Raw genomic sequence first — 22,007 nt, 5'->3', positions numbered from 1 at the left:
TTTCATCTAATTTTTGGATTTGTCGCATCATCTATCCTCACGAAAACGTGCCATTTCCTTATTTTGATTTATTTTTTAAAATTGTTCTCATTTGTTCGGTTACTTTTCTTTGTTTTATTAATAATTTTTCCATTTCAATTGCCAAGAGTGAAAGATTATCCATTGTTTCCTGCGTCGTCTAATTGATATCGAGTCTTTATTAAACATATAATATTTTGAAACACGAATATGATGTATCAATCTGACGAATATATCCTACATACGATTAAAAATAAAACTCGATCCCCTCTCTCTCTCTCTCTCTCTCTCTCTCTTTTAAGGTTTATCTTACTTCGTTTATTACTATTTATTGTTTTGAAAGATTGCAATATTTAAAAATTGCAGTATTTAAAAAATGACAAATATAATAAAATTTAAAATAACATATCCTTTAAACAGAGTGTACACAATAAAAATTTTGAAAAAGTAAAAAATTATAAAATATTTTATAATTTAAACAAATATATGTTTAAAATATCAGGCCATATAATAAAAAACTATTTAAAAATGTATATTATGATTATTAAAAAAGATTACAATTAAGAAGTGTATTGGATTTTGTCAATTTACGTAGAATTTATGTAGAATATTTTAATTTCAGAAATTTAAGTTTGTATATTGTCATTACTATCATTATATTCACATCGAATATATTTAATACAAACGAAATATTGCACATCTAAATCGATAATAAAAATTAGATACAGCAGTTAAACAATTGTAATTTTGTAATGCGGTGATATTATTTTAGACTCAAACCCACTCGCTTAGATTGTTGTTACGGTTTTTAAATATAAATTATGTTGTCTCTCGAAAATAGTCTTAGATTGCAGATTCACATATGGTGGGTATAACATACAATATACATATTGTAAAAAAACGTGTGTTTTGCAATGTATAACGAGTGCTGTTCTCTACGACTGTTTTCTTCTTTCTACCTCCTGTTTTTTTCTTCGAATTACCGATCAGTTATTTGCACGATTGAATGTACTTGAAATATGTCGGCGAGTGTATAAGAGAGCCGAGTTTTGTAATTTTTTTTGAAAAATTTTTAAACAAATATTGCTGCTCCCTTATTATTGCTTTTGGATTTGTATATAATTTATTTGTATATAAATCCTGCTGTGTGTGTGTCGAGAGGCGGTAGGAAGCTTTCATGTGTATACATTATTTATACATACAGTGAATGGAAAAAGTATTCATACAGGAAAAAAAATTTTATTTAAAAAAACTTTATTTATAGTAAATAAATAACATTAATGAGCAATTTTACAACGAAACGTTCTGTCCTAATATAAATAAAAGAGTTCTGTGTGTTCTTAAAAGCTAAATGTATGAACTGTATGAATACTTTTTGCGCGTAATAATACAATTTTTTATTTTTGTTTATTTTTAAGATAACTTTTATCATTATATATTTTTTTAGGTAAAATAATTTAAATAAATTTATAATTTAATTTATTGTTTGTTAATAAATTTCTAATTAATGTTTACTTTTTAAAAATAAGATTTTTTAAAAAGATATACTTTTTAGACTCATTGTATATAAAATTGTATGTATAAATATGTATATGGAGACCATAAAAGCGAGTTCTACGAAACAGCAGGGTGACAGTGAGTTGACGATATGAAAGAACATATATAGAACACGATTGTTGGTTGACCTTTTTGTGCGGTTTTTCATGCATTATGTTTTTTCTGATGATCTCTTTCAGCATCGGGTGCGGGTGGACAAGAGCGAAGGGTCAGCATGCGGTTACATCGTAGGGATACGCTACTAGCTGCTGCAGGAGAAATGCAGCCCAAGTCCAAGTGAGTTGCTACACAATATAGAACAACTAAATCCGCTAAACGACTGGGTATAACTTGCTCTACTGAAATCCGCGGACATTTTCGAAGAATATGTAAGCTTGCACCGATAATAAACTATTTCGAGAAACGTTAGTTATTTCGATTGTAATTAGTGTAATACAGATAATAGGAAAGTTTTGACTTTAGAAAACGTAGACAACATGCAAGATTTTCTTTATCATTATATATTTAGAATGATGTTAAAGTACGTCGCTGAATTTTGTAATTTTCTTCGATCAATTTGAGTTTTTTCTTATCGAAACATTAATATCTTTGGGATTATAATTTCTAAGAATAGAAATATATAATAAAATTTGGATATTTTCGTATCTTTTTTTAAAATTAACTTCAGATTTTTACTTTGTTTAATTTTTAAGATGTTAGATATCAATTGAATAATTAAAAAAGAAAGTGATAAAGAAAAAAAAATCAACTGAGTAACAAATACGCTGCGAATGTTTGGCGACTTATTTTAAATTCTTCAAATCGGTAAATGTTTAGAGCTTGTTACACTCTCGTTTTTGGTTGCATGAACATTGCACATTTGGGGACAAAAATTACATTCTAAGCCTGTTTTCGATTGTACTTATATTTGTATATTGAACTTCTGTGTGACTATAATGCTAAAGGTGACCCTACACGATCAATAATGCTTACCAGCAATACTGACAGTATGTATCAATATTTTTAGTATTTTAAAACCTTATCCGATCAGTTATTATTAACAATATATTTCACTATAATTTTACATATACTATCTATTGCACTGTCATACACATGCATACAACACACACACAAATATACATGGATTCTAATAAAGCGGTACTGATGCTCGAGAATCAAATTCCAGATTCATTATCAGCATTCTATATTAATCCATCAATTACCATAGCACCCTTAATCGGGTTTAATAACTGTAGATCAATTCATCAATCATAAATTCATAACTATTTCTGTGAAGAATGGAATGATTATGATTATTCATAACGGATATTAAACTCGATAAAGGGTGCCATGTAAATGTAGTTATAACAAATAATATTGGCTGCGTTCGGAAACATCACTCGAATGCCTCCGATGCCGCGGATTCATCATCTGTCTTTATTTAACATTGAATGTTTGACCGTGTTAGGATCACCTTAAGTATGTAAATTTATAGTATATTAATGATGGTGTAAGCTCTATTTTTCAATTTTATCACTACATATTTATAGCTCTTATCAAATTTCACGATTTATTGGTGCGTGATAAAAAACCGATTTTAAGATTGCCATTTGTGTTATGCTTGTGCAAACGGTAGATCATGTATTCGGTACGCGTTAGTTGAATGGAAGCTTAATTTTGGTAGGAAGGTGGTGTCGCAATACCGTGGCATGGTACTTTAATTAATTATTTAATTAATTATGTTAATTGAGGATAAATGGAGATTGAAGAAGATGGAGGGATACATTTTGTCATTTGGAAAGAATTCTCAATCTGCATATTTGTATATAGGATGTCTTGTTATATTATTTTTAATGGTATATTTTTTAGAACAAATGATAGTAATTCTTTGAATTACAAATGACTGGATATTACTTATTTTTCCGCAGATTTAATTTTGTAAAGGTGTAAGTAGATAGCATATCTTACTTTTTACATAATTTACAAACTAGTTATAAAAGTTTTTAAACATAAAAAGTGACTACCTCCGAAATGAGTGTATCATAATATTTTTGCTTCAAAAGATTATTTATAAAATTATGAGAATATGTCCATGACGTAGTAATGAAGACATTCTATATATGCTACTAATAATATATGACAAGTATTGAGTAAAAAAAAACATCAAGAATATATTCATTTATATTTAATTTACATACAAGCATTCTCTCCAAATGAAAATCAGAAGTTATTATTGCTTGCTGTCAATTGCACTTTCGTAATACAGGATGTTCCGGAAAATCTGGTTACCTCTCATGAGCATGTAGATGAAAAAATTAAAATTAACCACATAAATTTCTATAATTTTTTTCTACGAGATATTTATCTTCTAAGTTAAGATCTCTGAAGAGTATATTTTTTAAATAATTTATAATAATTATTTTCATCTTAAGTAAAGATTTTTAAAATAGTGCGATAGATTTATTGATATTATCAGAAGCGATCTACTTTTGAATCAAATTTTGTAATATCTACGTGTATACAGGGTGTTCCGTAAGTTTTTGCCAAGCTCTTTTATAGATAGAGCAGACTAAACTGAGTCGAAAAGTATAAAATACTCAAATACTATCAACTTTACAGAAAAACTACAAGAGACAAAAATCATTTATTTTCTTCTCGTAGAACTCTAAGAATTTTTTCAAAATTTTTTATCAACTTTTTTAGTATTGCACTTTCTTATTTTTACCAACATGAGAAAATACGATATTAAAAAATTCCGAAAAAATTCTCAGAGCTTTTTGAGAAAAAAATAAACAATTTTTGTCTCGCTGTTTTACTGTAAAGTTGATAGTATTTAAGTAAAAAATTATTGAAAATCAATATTCAGCGATTTTTAATAATTAATATCTCGTTAATTGCAAAATGATAGAGGATTTTTCGACTCAGTTTAGTTCACTCTATCTACACAAGCGCTTGGTGGAGTAGAGATCTGGGGATGAGAAGAAAAAGAAAGTCTTGAGAAAATTATTATATGATGGATTATATGAGATGAATATTCAATATAGAGTTCTGCAAGATATGTGATACTGAGGGAACTAGCTATGACTAAATTAAGAATAGGCTGGGGAATAAGAAGAAAATAAAGAGAACAAGGGAAGATAGTCTATTAGAAATTTTCGAAAAAACCTCACTTGATCATAATAAAGAAGGTACACTTTTATTTAAATGATGAAATAATAAATTGAATTAGAATTTATTAAAACAAAACAGATTTAGTCGAAATTACAAAAAAAAAAATTCAATATCGTCAGTCCTTCTATTCCCATGCCCGATGAATGGAGAATTGCTGTATCTTGTATGTTAGAGTTGTAAAAAAGAAGAAATTACTTCTTAAATCGAGCACTTTTTTGCAATTTTGGGTAAATCTATCTTATTTTAGTAAATTCTGCATGCTCATGAGAGATTGTTCAATTATTCCGGAACATCTTGTATAATTATTATATTATTATTTTTAATAAATTATATTAGAACATGATTAACAAACTAATATTAAAAAATATGCAACGCATAATATAATTCCTACATTGAAGAATACATCTCTAATTGCCTGTGGCTTGCGTTGGCCTGGTCTATTATATAATTTTGAGACTATCGCATGTGATTTTGACAAAGAAATAATTTTTAAGTAATTTTCTTGATTGTTAAATTCAAATCCGATTATACTTGATGTTATTAGAATGCCCAAGCACAAATATCGCACAAAAATTTGTAGTATTTTTTCTTAACGTATGAAACATTATACTTAAAAGAAAAACATTTTTCATAATAAGTAAAACTTTTATAAATTGTAAATTACTGTGTTTAAAAAATTTAATTTGTAATATTTTTATCATATCGGTATGTTATGACACTAATAATAAGATTGTAGCTATATCTCATGTAGGTTAAAAAATTATTAAATATGAAAATTAAGAATTAAATGATCCTTAATAAAATTTATTAAAAAATGAGTATTTTCTAGAACGCACTATATGTTGCTTAATAATATTCCACTTTTTATATAAACATAATTTTATACAATATAATGAACATCAAATACTTAAACTTACGATTTTTCATGTCTAAGGTTTAAGTAAACAAGCAAAATGCAAACACATGACATTTGTCGCACACGTTACATCTCAAAAGTCAGATATTTATTTTTTAAATTGACTGAAATCAATATTTTTTTAAATGATACTTTTAACATTAATTTAGTGCGTGCTGTGTGGGGGCATCTTTTCGAATAACTGTATATGTAAACGTGCACGTTTTAACGTTCTAAATTTTTTTTCAAGCATTCGATACATATCTATTTTGCAATCTAATTAAAACATAGATACGCAAACCTATTCGGTAATTCGAAATTCATCAAAATTCCGCTTTATGTTCTTTCGTTGAATTTTTTTCAGGTAACCGAAAGCTATCGCACTAATTCTAAATGACAAAAATAGACAAAGAGGGAACGAAATTCTCTGCTGTGCCACGGTAGAGGACGCCGATCATGAAAAACTCTGATCATGGGGAAAACTTTCATCGTGCGAGCCTTCTCTCCAAGTTCATTCCTCCTCACAAGCTTGTCGGTATCATCAATCAATTTATTCATATCGTAAGAGAATCTTGCGCGAGAGAACTTTGCAATATTAGTATAATTTAGCGGGAAACGAAGAACACAAGTAATTCTTATATTACATCTTCATTCGATAATATCTCTCCGTTAAAATGTTATCGAAAAAGATTAAATGACAAAACATGTCTTCGGAGGCAAGAGACATGTTAAAAGGAAGAACAACGAATATTTTAATGAAGTTTGTTTCTTCTGAGACTCGCTATTAACATTTACCCTCGCTATAATTACATTGTATTTTATGAAGGACAATTTTACATCAATTTACATCATTGTCTCATGTTAATGCCAGTCGATTATTCAATCTCACATAATGAAATCATAGAGAAAAGGAGCCGAGTAAAAGCGAAACTGGGGAGATTAGATGTAATGAACGAGAGAAGGAGCGCCGGAAAAGAAAAAAAGAGAGAGGGAGAGGAGAAGCTTTAGCTCATTTATGTGGTGAAGACGGTGACGCGCTAATGTCGCTGTTTTGTGTATCTTTTGTTTTGGAAGCGCCAATGCGACGGCAATCGTCCCACCCACTCTGATGGTCAGGCGGGCAAGCGTGCAACACAACAAGTGAATCAGCAGCAGCAATAGCGGATTCATCGTCATCGAAACGACCAGTAGCGTCGTTCATCGGAAGCGGCGACTGGCGTTGTCTGCACAGCGCTTTCCCATCCATTACCGCAAGCCGGAAGTGAATTTGCGTATGGTATCGCATGGCTATTCGGCGAACGGTGACCGATTTTTCCATATCACGACATCATAAAGATCATCAGTAATAAGACTGGCGCATGCTGATGGTGGTGCCCACGACATATGCGACGTCCGCGAAAGTGGAGTAGGCGATGTTGAAACAACGCGACTGTTCCAAGTACCGAGTGGACGAAACGAAAAGATAAGAAGAGAGAAACGAGTCGTTGGTCCTCAATGCACGTATTAAAAATGAAAACATAGCGTTGCGGCGAATTATAGAAACAAGATGTGGCTATCAACGCTCATCTTAAGACGCAACGAAACAGCTCCTTATTGCGGCTTGATTCTCAGGAGATTCGGCAGTCGCGTGAGTCGAGTCTACTGAAACTTTCTTTTTTGCAATCGAAGCAAGTCCTATCTGGACAACACACCTCTCAACAGCGATGTTGAGGAAGATGTAACGACGCTTAAAAATCACCGAACCCCTCGCGTCTTCTGCGCGCAGGATGACGAAACGCGATCGTTTTCTCTTTTTTTTTTCTTCCGTGACGAATCGCAAATGTACAGTACGCGGTTTCGATGATGGATTCTCGCAGTTGTTCATAATCTATAACAGCATGAGCGTACTTCGGACGACACATTCACAGTTTTTACAATAACGTGAGTTACGGTCGAGCTGGCCAGCTTTGCTTCCTTTGAATTCGTATTACATAAATGCCACTCAAATGTGTATAAACTACAAAATACTTCGGGTACGAGTAAAGCAAATTATATTCGTCGAAGTTTGGTAGCATGATTATAAATCGTTTTCAAAAGGTAGCGGCTTTTGTCAGATAATAACGAAGTGCGAACGCGCGTGTATCGTAACGGAAAACTGCGACGATATATTAAAAATCGTAGGATTCCGTATACGTCATATACATATATAAATATATATATATAAATTGTTCTCGACTACAATAGTACAGATATTCTATTTGTAAATTTACATGTATCCTCTGTAACTTCTAAAAGCTTAAATTTGTTTAATGTTACGTAAGTCCATCTTAGTGACTTATGTAATTATCTGTTAATGAAATTGACTTGGCGAGATTATCGTTCGATTTTCACGAGGCAGCCACGAGAACTAATATAGTTTCGTGCTAACATTATCGTATTCTGCTCCATTTAGCCGAGTACGTTTGTATAAATGTAGAATATTTTTTTGTATAAGTCGCAACGTGTACATAAACCAGATGCATCGATAATCGAGAAACTGATATGTGTAAATCTATCACGAATTTTGCACAAAATAGAAACGATGTTTTCAAAAGATACAAACGAAGATATAGATCCGTGTCAGTGTCGAGAGGATCATGGGAAAAAGCCAATAAATTCAGCCGCAATTAAAATTTCACGTATTCAAAACCACTGAAGCATAGTGTAGTTCGTGTCCTAAACTTGGAGTGTTGTTGCTCCAGCCGTGTCGATGATAAAAATAGACATCAGGGAACCATCCGTGTCCAAGAGAATAACAAAAAAGACGCAAAGCATTAAATTTACGAGTTATTTTCCGAGAGAATTTTATTGAAGATGGTATATATGATCTCTTTCTTAGTCTCACTAAAGCGATTTCACTAAATCGATTTATGGCACGGTGATAGAACATCAAGATCGTAATTATTTCGTTAAGAAGTTCTAGTTAAACGATCATACAGAACGTAGTACAATGGGTGCGCAAGGAGAAGACGGTACGTCTAGTTTTTAGGAACAATTCGTTCGGTTGTGTTAGATAATAAGACGAAGAAGAAACACGATTGCGAGTTTCCGAGGAGCGTTTCTATCTTCTATCGGCATCGATCGGGCGTACTGTACAAGTGGAGTATTACACGTGTGATGGATCATGTACATCGCCGCGGTTCATATTACCTACCGTTACCGTAATCGTGCGTTCTAAGGAGACGAGAGGTGTACGAAAACCAAGCTCGGAAACAGACACGAGCAATTAATCGTTGTCTATAATGACCGACGTGACCTCTCCTCGCTCCGCGACAAACCCACGTGCCCTTCCCTTTTGTACGGCAACAATATTAACCGAAAACGTAAGAACGAGCGATTTATCCACATGCTCGGTTCTGCTCACCGATTTCTCCTCTTATCCCTTTTCTTTCTTTCAATATATCTCGAGAGATGAACGAGGTTCATGATACGTAGCAAATTGCGCGCGGTACGTGTAAAGAAAGCAAATATTGGTGAGCATTACCGAGGTTTCATTCTACTAACGTGTGTATGTTCCGTGTTTGTAACAAGTGTATGCATGTGTTTGTGTGCTTGTACGTCGAGCATGTGCGAAATTTTTGCGCGCAAAGTAGGCAAAGATGAAGGGATGATGGATCGGGAGAGACAGCGGATAAGATATATGTGCGTGCAAGCGTACTCTAATGAAGAGAAGAATCCCGAGAGAAAACACGTGCCGCATTTCTGCTCGAGCTCTCGTATTCGTATCCTGTTAACGCATCTGTAAAGATTGTATATATAGCTTCGTTTCATGTTAGTAAAACAATTACGTGGGCGAATAAGATACGTGATCAAAGATACGAATACGGATCAATGAAGGGACTTGAAGCGTTCGTGTTACCGAGTTAAGAATTCCCCAATTCCGTTCCCTTATCGTTTCATCAAAAAATCTCATTGTCCTCGTCTTCTCCTGTCTCCCATCATCCTCCCCTCGCTTCGGTTTTCTTCCTAACATTGTGTCTTACACAATACATCGTACAAGGCACGTTCCATATGAAGAAGAGTGGAGAAAACGAGAAAAAAAACGTGATAAAAAATTATTCGTATAGATATATTATACCGACACCGTGTTTTTCTATGTATCTTTTTTTCTTTTTTTTTTCATAGGGTACTACTACTACCACTACTACTACTACTATTATATTATTACTATTACTACTACGACTATTATCGTTATAACTATTGCTGCTGCTATTGCTAATTGTTATTATGTTGTATATCTCGTATAGTCGAATCCTGAATAGCAACTATCTACTCGAAACGACGAGTGAAGGACGAGGACAAAGCGACGTACTCGGACGGCATGCACAACCACGTATTCTTAAAGATTTTCAAGTAAGAAATTGGACATCATACGTTTGATCGACCATATTTTTCAGGAGCTGTTTGAGATAGAATGAAATAGATCACGCATCTTGAAAAATATAATGGATCAATCGTATATCCAATCTCTTAAGAATCTATACATATTCCGATCATTACGTTGTGTACACGAATCTCTTCATTTCCTTTCGCACAGAGTGTCAAATTAATAAATCAATTGTTTGAAAGAATTCAAAAATCACCAATCGAAACATTTTTCTCATGTTATCGTCTGTTTTTATAACAAAACGTTTTGAACAATTTGATACTATTGCTTCAAAGTCGGGAAAGACGAAGCGATTGGAAGCTGACGCGAAACATTTTAATTTAAATTTGCATTAATTTTAACTATGTACTAAATCGAAGATACAAGATGTATGATATAAAAAAATAATAATCTTTATATATAAAAACCTTTTTTAAGGATTAATATCCTAACGCTGTCATCTAAAGTAAAAATCTTTGAATATTATATAAAAAAACATAAGTTTTATTTTTCAAAGATTATGAAAGAATGTTGACTAGTTCAATAATATTTCGTACTCGTGAAAATTGATGTTTTCATGAAAGAGACCTTTCTACACCTTCGACAACTTTACACAATAATTTTGTCGTTAACTCTGAAGCTTGATATTTCCTCTCTCGAGTCATCTTTCTTATAACAAATCTCATTTATCACTCCAAAGAAATTTCCCGGAATCAATAACGTTAGTTATCAAATTCCCTCTCTATACCGAAGAGGGAAATATTTGCTCCATCATTTACTGCTCCATCCACAAAGTCGAAGCTGTAAATAAATAATCGCTTTTTATGTCCGCTTGTATAATCTCCTTTCTCTTTATGCAGCCAGAAATCTCACAATTATTACTTATTTATTACATGCAACTCGTTATCACAAAAGACTTTATTAGCGATAAAACAAAGCGAATTTACTATCATGTTTCCAAGTAATATCTCTGATTAACATAATTACTGATAAACATAAGAAAATTTTAAACATAATTACAATAAAACGATATGACTATTCTATTGTAATTTTGTATAATCGTCAGAGAGGGGAGATTTTCGGACTTTCTATTTACAGCATCGACTAATATATCCAAGAATATGTGTACATTATATATTAGAGAGATCAAGGAGATTCTCTGTGCGAATTGTCGCTTTGAAGAGAGAAAAAAAAAACACTGCCAGCGCAAGTAAAAATTCTTGCATTTACCTGTTTTTGACTGACTAAAGACACATGCGACGACGATCCGAATTTGTTGCTTTGTCCTCGTAAATTATCACAAATTCGTCGAGCGGGAAATCTTCTCAAGGTAATCGATGCCACCGCGAAGAGGAGCAGCGATAATTCCTCCCCGCGTTATTTTCTTTTTTCTTTTTTTTTTTTAATTTGCGCGGTTTGCACGAGCGCGAGGTCCAACTGAGGAATGACGGGGAATTATAATTGTATAATTTAATTAGAAACTCACATCAATATACAATCATACAATTTCGTTATATAATTTACGTTTTCGATGCAAATAGGCTTTATAACAATTGATTAAAATTATAATTCATAACAATTGATTTGCATTTGATATAAATTATTGCGTTGTTGAAATACAAAATTGTAACTTACTTTTTTTTATTTATATTTCACGTTTCTATGATGTTTTCATCACTAAATTTGTTTTCCGCATTCTACGATCGGACCAGTGACTTTAGACACGAAAGGTATGCAAACTATCGCGAGTGAAAGCTGTAATTATTGTGTGTGTGTGTGTGTGTATATGAGAGAGAGAGAGAGCGTGCGTATGTATGTTTTTTTTTGCACGATTGTGGATCATAGATTACGAGTCGTGCGCGCTTGTTTGGCCGGCCTAGGGGAGCTTTCGCGAATATGTGCGAATAGATGTAGAGCGTTTAGAAAGTCTCAAATGACGGCTCCAATGGCCTCCCTCGGCGATAGGATGTCACGACGACTACGACAAGTGTCGATTAAATAAATTCGCGATTGATGTATTTTAAGTGTACTAATTGAAATGTGTGTCGAGGCGAATGGTTTGTATATATAACAATTATTATTATTATAATCTATTGAAACAAAAAGAACATGTGTGCAAGTGTGCTTGAGAATAAGTGAAAAAATGAGAGCGAGAGAGAGATTAGATAGTGTCCGATTGTGGCAAAAAGAGCGGCAACACCGAGAACAAATAATAAATACTGTAAAACTGTCTTTGTGTACTATATGATAAAGAAACGACACAACCATACCTATAGAAGCATTTTAATCAGTGAGTGAATGAGTGAATGAGTGAGAGAGAGAGAGAGAGAAAGAGAGAAAAGGAAGATATGGTCTGTTTAACACAAGGTGTATATTATAGCCCTGTTTCTCGATTACTTTGCATTTGTACTTCGTTCCGTCTTGGCGCGGGAAAGTGTTAGAAATATAATCGATAGTCGAACGATGAGAATGTTGACCCATATACATCTGCAAATTTCTTTTTCTTTCCTCCTTAGAAATGACTACTCCTCTCGAAATGACTAAAAGTCAACATTTCGGTTAATCCTCTTTCTATCCTTGAGGGGATCCTAAACCAACAGGAATCACCGACAATTGCAGATTGTCAATTTCTCAAAATTGACTTTACAGATCATGAAATCTTTTTATATCAGGACTCGGCACGATTTCTACTTCTCGGTCGATGTTCGACTCAACTCCTTCCGCTACTATTCTCGCCCCGCGCACAGTCCAAATGCAGAAGCCGTATAACACTCGTAGATATGAGATACACTCGCTTTGGATGCTGTAAATTTCATTCTATCTTTTTTTTTTTCGTTCATTATATAACTAAGATGGAATGAAGCAACGCGCATAAGCGCTCAATCTTACACGTTTAATACAATGCCGATCGACATTTAGGCTGCGCGCGAGTTGGTGAAGGAAAGGGTAGGAATTAAAGTGAAAATCGACCGAAATGTGCATAAATAAATCCCAGCACTATAGATCGTACGTACCAAATGATACCTTCTCTGGAAGCGTATGACATGCACGAACAATCCTGAGCTTACGAAATTGTGATCGAAGGCCTAACAAAAAAGATTTTCCAAAATTAAAGTCTTTTTTTTGTATAACAATTATTTTTTTCCTCTATTACAGATTCGAAAATTCTTTTCCAGGATTAAAATACACACATTAATACGTGCCTATGAGATAGAATTTATTTCGAGAATGACAAAAAATTTCGAAATTGAATCTTACGAAACTTTTTTGTCGTTCTTGGCATAATCCTCCATCTCTAATACAGATGGTTTTAGGATCTCCTTAAAATTCAGTATATTTTAGTTTTTTTTCCACCAACGAAAAAGGCATTGATAATTATTATTATGTTCCTAATAATCTAAATTATTCGTTCTAATTTGTGACGAAATATTTTAGTTATTCGGTTATTGTATGCTAACATTTCAATGTCACTTGCGTAGGAAATCTCTTGCAATAAAATGATGCGACATAAAATGTTGCGAATATGCACGGTGTAAATGGGTTAATTTATACACATCTTCGTTGCACTGCGGAGTGCATTTTCCTTTCGTTGTATCTCGCACTTGCTAGATTACGTAAAACACTAACATTATTAAACATATATTATTAAAAAAATGTAATATATACAAAATTGTCAATATTTGATGATTTATTGTTTTTAGGTAAAGATATAATAATATATATATTTATTTGTTTACATACATATATTTATATACATTTTTTTACAGTTTTTATATACATATATTACATTTTTATTTAAAAACGATAAAATATCCAATTTTGACAAAGATTGGCAATGCTGTATCCATAGAAGATTTATTTAATAATATAAATAAAGCAATTTATCGCGTTTACGATAAGTGGAAGCGAGAGCGCGAGACAGCGAAAGAACTCTGCTTGTTAATCTATAATAATTTGCGATATTAATGTAAATGAAAGCTAGCAGCGTTAACGTTGTTTGGAAGAAAGATGCGTTTAGGAAATTCGATCTTTTCGCGTTATCCTGGCTGAAAGTATAATTAAGACGATCAAGAAATGTCTGGTGAGATAACAAAACGCAATATTGTTATTCGTTTAAGTTTTACTTGGTGAAATCGATTAAAAGTGATTACGAGTAAAATGTGTTTTGGCGATAACAAATTGGTTATCTGTCTCAATGCAAATATGCGAATTTGTTTTAAGAAATGTTTTAAGATATGTCGCACGCGTCCATATCGTTTAAACGTGTCTCGTAGTAGATCAAATACAGGTATTACATATTTTAATTAAACTCGTTTTACATTCAACACTTGGTTCGTACCGAGATATTTTAGTATTTACGCAGCAAGGTGTCCCGAAAAGAATTATATCTGATAAAAATTTCGAACGGTCATTCTAAGCTTAAATTTTACTTGGAAAAATCGTGATCTTTTAATTTGCAATTAAAGATCGGCAATGCCTGTCAGGTATTTCGATTTCTAAAATCAAAGATGATAAAAATAGAAAGAATCCAATTATTATTATTATTTTGATTCTTATAATTTACATTCACGACATACGACTCATCGTCAAATACGTCGTAGTCTTGAATTAGAAAACTTTGTTTTCTTTTATGTAACATTGTGAAATATAACACAAACACTGCACTATAAGTCTGATATGTATTATGTAAAATAATTCTGAATGTAATGTCTTTATATAAGATACTACATTTATTTTTATTCTTAGCCAACATTAAGAATTGTACAACCGTTACTTAATCAAACAAAAATCATTTTGTCGAAGAAAAGATATATGTAGATGTAAATCATAAATCATTTACGTACGTTACTTTATTTTTCTTATCTGCAAGATCTCAATTCAAATATGTCTTTCAATTTGAACAAGTATAATTAACTAATTAGACTCTCGATTAAATTTTTTATAAAATTTGAAATCTGATGTCACACGCGCAATAATTGACATGACGTGCGTGTGAATACATATGTACATATACTTTTTCGGACACCCGGTAATTTGAGACACATCTCGATATGAAAAATGTGCAAGCGGCGAATCAAGAGATAAATTCAATTTCCATTGTTTCGTTTACTATACATATTCTCAGTTTCTTCATCGCGTTATGTTCACCGTAGGAGCAAATTAGGAGCCGAAAGAAAAGCGTTCTTTAGGTCGGATGCAACCACGGCAGAGAAGAGCTCGTGAATTATATAATTATACGTACGTACGTTAGTATTTTGGGGTAGAATATTTTCGAAGATTGCGAGAGAAAGAGTCACATACTCGCCAATACGAGTGGTTGTCTCGTCCGTTCACGGCTTTCTCTGTCGCCGCCTGTTTGTCGAATCTAGTTGACGATGAAGAAGAGAAGAAACAAAGCATTTTTTTAAATTAAACTGAAACAAACGAAGCTTACTTGTTTTATTGTCAATTTTGATATCCTTTTGATAATCCTTCAATTCTTTTTGATAATTCGAGAGAGATTGAACTTTACATTAATTAAAGACATAACTATATTGTAGTAATCTTTATTAGTTCTTTTATATGCGTATCATTACAACAAAGTAATTACTATCATTTACAGCACGATTTCCACAAATATTGAATTTTGGAAATGGAGATTACTGTACCTGTAGTAATAGAATGTTTTTTTTCTTTCTTAAAGATGATAATTTTTGTTTATGTAGCTAAGAAACCACCGTCGATGGGCAAGTAGACGCCATTGATCATGGAACTTCGGTCGCTTAATAAATATACAACAGGATCAACTATCTCATCAATATCTACAACACCATATTTTGAACCGATTAAAAAAATTGTTTGCTTTTTTTATAACTAAAATTCACAAAATATAATGTTAGATGCAATAGTTCGAATGTTTGTAAATTAATGAAAAAATAAAAAGTAAAATAAGTTCTATATAATATTTTATAAAACCGTATGTGATAACACGAACTATATAAAAATCAATGCCTTAAGCAAGAGATCCGGGTTCGACTTCCGGCCGAGGTAATATTTTTCGCAATAAGAATTAATTACTTACAAATTTTAATATGTTATTCAGCATTATTAAGATCGTTCCAAGATGTGAAAAAAACATCAAATTGTTAAATTGCTAGTCAATTTAACTCATACTATTGATATTATCATGCGGTAGTTTAGTAGAATTAACGTTTCAAGACCGAAAAATCATTTCGGCGATCATTTCAAAGAAACTACATACATAGTATATGACTTCACATAGAATCATACAAGTATTTAAAATCCAGCTAGATCGTTTAAGGCATTGATTTCTATAGTTTGTGTCATATGTTTATTACATATACGGTCCTATAATATATTATATTGTTTTACATTATATATAATTTTATATAATTATTATATTTTACACTTAATTGCAAATATTTTATATGCAGGTATATATATATATATTAGGTGTTGGAATTAATTCGTAGCGTTTTTAATGAAAGAATGTTATTTATTTCACATGAGCATTAAAAAATACATTAATGAAAGTACTTCCCATCACTTGTAAAACGCTACGAATTAATTCCAACACCTAATATATATATATATATATATATACAGGGTGTCCGGAATTTAAATGTCTAAACTTTGGAAGCCTGTAGATCGATAAACTGAGAAAAAAAGTCCTGTAGAGATATACTCGTTTTTACTTCGTTTTGGAAAAAATCGCAAAAAAGATAAAACGTAGTCATATTTGTACTTTTTTATTACTTATTTAACTACATTTTCTTTTTTATGATTTTCTCCAAACAAAACAAAAACGAGTAATGTTGCAACGTTTCTGCAATGATGCTGTAAGTTTGTGCTGTATGGGATGTCGAATGCTAGCTGTCAGTTATCTATATTCTTTTTACTACCGATGGATCATATATCAGTATGTCAACATGTTTTGTTGATACGAAAATCATATATTTAGTAAATGATAAAACACTTGTGACGAAATGTTATATAATTAAGTATTATCATGTGGAATAATCCTGAATTAATGAACGATATGTTTTAATTCATAAGACGATTACTACATTCCTGGCGGAAAAATTATATATTGTATTAGGTGTTGGAATTAATTCGTAGCGTTTTACAAGTGATGGGAAGTACTTTCATTAATGTATTTTTTAATGCTCATGTGAAATAAATAACATTCTTTCATTAAAAAACGCTACGAATTAATTCCAACACCTAATAGATTGAGACAAGATTTTAGAAATTATTAGTTTTTCATAAATATTCGTAATGAGACGTAGAATGATGTTGTTTGTTTGAAAAAACCTAGAAATTCTCTGCTCTCAAACAATGCCACTTTACATCTCACTACGAATATCTACAAAAAAATAAGAATTTCTAAGATCTTATCTAAATCTATGTAATTTTTCATAAAAAATTTTTTTCCACCAGAGATATTTCAAAATTCATTCTACAAATTTTTATATTACAGTTACAGATTTAAATTATGTGAATGATGCTATTATAAATTACGAATGACAAACAAATTACGAACATTAATGCGGAATAGAAGTCATAATGGTTTAGGGTCTTAAGTCATAGAAAATTAATCAATCATAGTCGAATATAAGAAGAATAATCGACTATGATTGGTCAATTTTCTACAACTTAAGATCTTACAATCGCTTACGATTTCTATAATATATTGTAAACTCCGTATTACAGAGTATTCATAATATTTACGAATTATTCACGGATAAAACTTATCTCGTATTTATACGTATATTAATTCGATGGAAAAGTAATGAATTAAATTAAATTCTTTAATTTCTTTCGATTAAAATATGTGACGTACCAGCGAATCGACCGAGTGGAATTTTGTTGAGCATATCTTGTGCTTTCTGTGGATCGCTCCAAGCCATTTTTCCCATGTCCGTCATCACAACTGTAGGACCGACACTATTGATTCTTATGTTATGCGGACCTGCTTCGAGGGCTATCGTCCTGAAAATATCACAAAGTGGGAAACTAACATGTTCCAAAAAAAGACATCTTCGATGAATTTAAAATCAACTTTTTTCGAAAATACTGGATAATTAATACAGAGTTAAATAACAAAAGACTGAAAATAAAAATTCAGAATTGAAAAACCTTAATAGATAAAAATAAGTAGTATACATATCATCTTATTCTATATTTTATTTTAATAAAATTTTAATTAAATCTTTTCCAAATTAAAAAAAAATTGACATCAAATTTATCAATATGGAAAATTTAATCGAACCCCAGCAGAATAAGCAGAATAAGTTTAAGTCATTATGATATCAAAATGATGTCAAAATGACTCCAAAATGATCATTAAAAGTCATTTTTCAATCATATTTTTCTGATCATTTTTTTCAACAGCCTGTATTTTTATATCTGCGCATACATTGATTCATGATAAATCCAATTTTTGCTAATTGCCAAATATATTGGTTAAACGTCAAACTTTTATAGATTACGGAGATTAATAATTATATATCTTACTTCGTCAACATGTCAAGAGCTGCCTTTGACATGCAATAAGTGGCGTGGTCCTTCAATGCTGCCTGACCAGCTTGCGACGATATATTTACGATACTGCCACCGCATTTGCGTTCGATCATGTTTTTGACTACAATTTGGGCTACATTGAATGCAGCTTTCACGTTGATATCGAAAATGAAATCAAATTCCTTGCACGTAGCGTCCACAAATGGTGTTACACACGTGACACCAGCGTTGTTGACCAATAGATCGATTGGCAGGATACTTTGAACAGCCTTTCTAGTTGCATTCCAATCACGAAGACCAACGCAAATAGGTTGAATCTTCGGATCAATCGTCACCAAGTTATCTAAGTTTTCTTTTGTTTTCGAGAGAGCAAACACTTGTCCCTTATATTTAGAGAGACGAAGGGCTATTTCCTTCCCGATTCCTGCATACAATTATGATAAGAAAATAGGTACTTTATCACAAAATAAAATATCTATATATATGTATACAGGGTGTCTATATATAAATGGGGTTCTATATATAAATGTCCCGGCCATATATCTCGGAAACGGCTTTATATATATGGAAAAATATCTCAAACAAAAGTTATAGGACATTAAGCGGAACATATGATAAAAATATGGATTTAATCTTGAGTGATCTTCTGAAGACTAGATCAATGTGACCGTTATTTTCTTAAACTTTTATAGCTTACCTCAAGAGCTTTTCAAAACACTGTATAATAAAATATTTTTTTGTTAAGTACTTTTCGAATTACAGGATTTGAAAGCTACAATACAGCCGGCATTAGCATTATCCGACCGGCGACTAAACTTCTTGAAGTCGCCTGTTGTTTAGAATCATTAGATAATATTTGTCAAGATCAAAGCCATTGGTTGTTGCTCCTATTTTTATTTTTGCATTAAAAATTCATTTTTACGTAAAAATGAAAATAAGAGATAAGAAAATCACCAATGGCCTTGATCTTGATAAATATTATCCAGGTCATGAGTTTCTGAATAGTCGGTCGGATACCTTGGATAATATTAATGCCGGCGGAATTATAACTTTCAATTCTCATAACACGAAAAGTACTTAAAGAAAAAATATTTTATTATAGCGTTTTGAAAAACTTTCGAGGTAAACTACAACAATATGAAATAAAAAATGACGTTTAAGAAAACAACATTGATCTAGCCTCGAAAAGGCCACTCAAGGTCAAATCCATATTTTCATCATATATCCTTAATGTTCTACAACTTTAGTCTGAAACATTTTTTCATATCTAAAACTGTTTCCGAGATACATAGTCTGGGTGGGACTTTATAGACATCCTGTATATATTCGTACTTATAATTATTTAAAAAATCGAAAGCCTCATTTATTTTATTATACGCATTATTACTATCAATTTTATTATATTAGGGGGACCGGAAAGTAATGTCGTTTCTGCGCATATTCGTTTGTCATTTATCAGCTCATTGCGCACTTCAAAGTCATGCCAAAGATATTTTAAGGTTAAACGACATTACTTTCCGGTCCCCCTACTAATAATACGTATTATTACTATACGTATTATTACTATTCAGTCCAAAAAATATTTATCAAAATTGCACGCGAAAAAGAATTTTTTAAATTGTGTGATATCGATTTTTTTAATCTCTCTCTCTCTCTCTCTCATAAACAGATAGACTTATTGTAACCTTTGTTAATAAAGTACAATGTTTTAAAGTCAATGTTAGATATTATTGCACCTTTTTGCTCTTTCATTATTGTATTATTTTATATAATAGATATTCTCGATCTCATTGATTTCAATGCAAACTATAGCAACGGCGATACAATGTATTTAAGAGAAGTACTGATTTTTTTAATTTTAAAAGTACCTTACGAGAAAAATTAACACAAAAATTCAAATTCATAAAATTATATAAATTAATATGGAAAAAAAGACGTACCCTGACCAGCGCCGGTCACAAGAATGCGTTTTCCTTCAAAGCTAATGTTCATGGTTATCGAGCGACTACTGAGCGAATACTGAGTGAATATTGACGTATAATGATGTGTGTAAATTATATCCCCCCTACACGATCTTTGATATGTTGATTTCATCCTTGATGCTCTTTCTATTGAGCATATGTGAGAATGGAACTTACAAGAGCGTCAATAGAGAGGGAGATAGGGACTATTACGATAAAGCACATTTTGATAAAACTTATATCTGCTTTTCCATTAGCCTGATATGTTGTTTTTTGCTTTCATAGAACATAAAGTTCTTATAACATTGTAAATTTAAGTGAGTAGACGTAGTTCGCAGAAAGTAATGTACGATCGAAAACAACAAATTGTTGTTCATGATATTTTATGTGGAAAATGTCGGGTTTTTTTAGTTTAAAAAAAGCAAGCTTGATATTGAAGACGAAAGCGATAAACAATCGACTTTTAGTAACCCGATAGTATGCAACTTAAGGGGGGAAACTCAAATAAATAGCTAAAAATTCATCAATTTTCGGAAATTTATTGTGAAGAATGTATTGAATCGATCTCTTTGAAATTTTCAGTATACTTTATTATTTATTTATAATTATAAATTTGACAAAAAATTTTATTTTTATAATATATATTTAAATATTAATGTTATAAGGATGTATGTCCAACTATTAAAAAAAATGATGCTTCGCGCCATGGAATGTAGGGACTGCTATTCTTATCTGAAATGAAAAATTCAAAATGGAAATATTAGTTAATGAATATACGCTCAACATGAACCTATATTTTTAAGTTAAAAAAGGCAAAAATAAAAAAATAGTGACATTTCAAAAAAAGCTGCGTTTTAAAATAAATGGTACTAAAAAACAATTGTTTATTTTTAAAATATTTATGTAAAAATAAGTTCGTACTATGAAGAACATACTAGAATATGGATATGATCAACGCAATGCTGCAAACGCTTTGAAGTGTTTTTTTTAATTGGTCAATTTGTAAAATTCTTTTTTCTAATTGGTCCATCAAATGCTTCAAAGTATTTGTAGCGAGATTTCGACCACAGCCTATATGTACGCAAGGAGTAGTTCGTTGTTTAAAAGTTGTTTGAGCTGAACATTTCACGCCGCTCGAAAATTGTCGTTTTGAGAAAAATGCCTAATTTTTTGATAAAGAAAAATAACATTTTTTTGAAAACTTACAACTGTTTTATGCTAATCTGCATGCCAGATCCATACATCAATCCTTTTTCTTTCTCAAAATGTAGTAATAAAGCCGTCTATTGCTCTTTTCGAGCAACTACAAAGGAACTGACAGGAAGAGCGACGTATATAATAGTATGTAATTATATGTGAGATATAATTATATGTGGCACCATATATGTATAATCATATAAGGAACATAAAATGTTCCGAGACGGCAAAATCTGGAAAACTATAAGATTTATAAAAAATATTTTAGATAAAAGTTGTAAAGTTTAAAAAGCCGCTAGCTTCATCAGTTTGACTTTGACGG

The 22,007-nt window shown here is 31.6% G+C and overlaps 1 protein-coding gene and 1 long non-coding RNA gene across 4 annotated transcripts; one reads left to right on the top strand and one right to left on the bottom strand.

The window, feature by feature from the left end:
• Positions 1 to 1,043: 1,043 nt before the first annotated feature.
• Positions 1,044 to 15,432, top strand: LOC147907283 (uncharacterized). Its single transcript, XR_015547623.1, has 2 exons — positions 1,044 to 1,851; positions 5,985 to 15,432. It is a non-coding gene; the product is annotated as an uncharacterized LOC147907283 (long non-coding RNA).
• LOC105145759 (L-xylulose reductase) lies at positions 14,716 to 20,612 on the bottom strand. 3 transcript variants are annotated; one of them, XM_087414100.1, is made up of 5 exons: positions 20,468 to 20,612; positions 18,522 to 18,951; positions 17,848 to 17,996; positions 15,653 to 15,805; positions 14,716 to 15,418 (listed from the first exon to the last, which is right to left on the bottom strand). In XM_087414100.1, the coding sequence occupies exons 1-4, from the start codon at positions 20,517 to 20,519 to the stop codon at positions 15,702 to 15,704; spliced, it is 735 nt and encodes a 244-aa protein (XP_087270226.1). In that variant the 5' UTR covers positions 20,520 to 20,612; the 3' UTR covers positions 14,716 to 15,418; positions 15,653 to 15,701. The 3 variants fall into 3 exon arrangements, with proteins under 3 accessions (XP_087270226.1, XP_087270227.1, XP_011053859.1); XM_087414101.1 differs by having other exon boundaries at positions 14,716 to 15,369; XM_011055557.2 differs by lacking the exon at positions 14,716 to 15,418 and having other exon boundaries at positions 15,535 to 15,805.
• Positions 20,613 to 22,007: the final 1,395 nt, after the last annotated feature.

Source organism: Acromyrmex echinatior, chromosome 15, assembly GCF_024713525.1.
Source record: "Acromyrmex echinatior isolate Ae372 chromosome 15, ASM2471352v2, whole genome shotgun sequence".
In the NCBI taxonomy this organism is placed as follows: Eukaryota; Metazoa; Arthropoda; class Insecta; order Hymenoptera; family Formicidae; genus Acromyrmex; species Acromyrmex echinatior.
The sequence above is the reverse complement of the archived record's forward strand: the minus strand, read 5'-3'. Positions and strand labels throughout refer to the sequence as shown.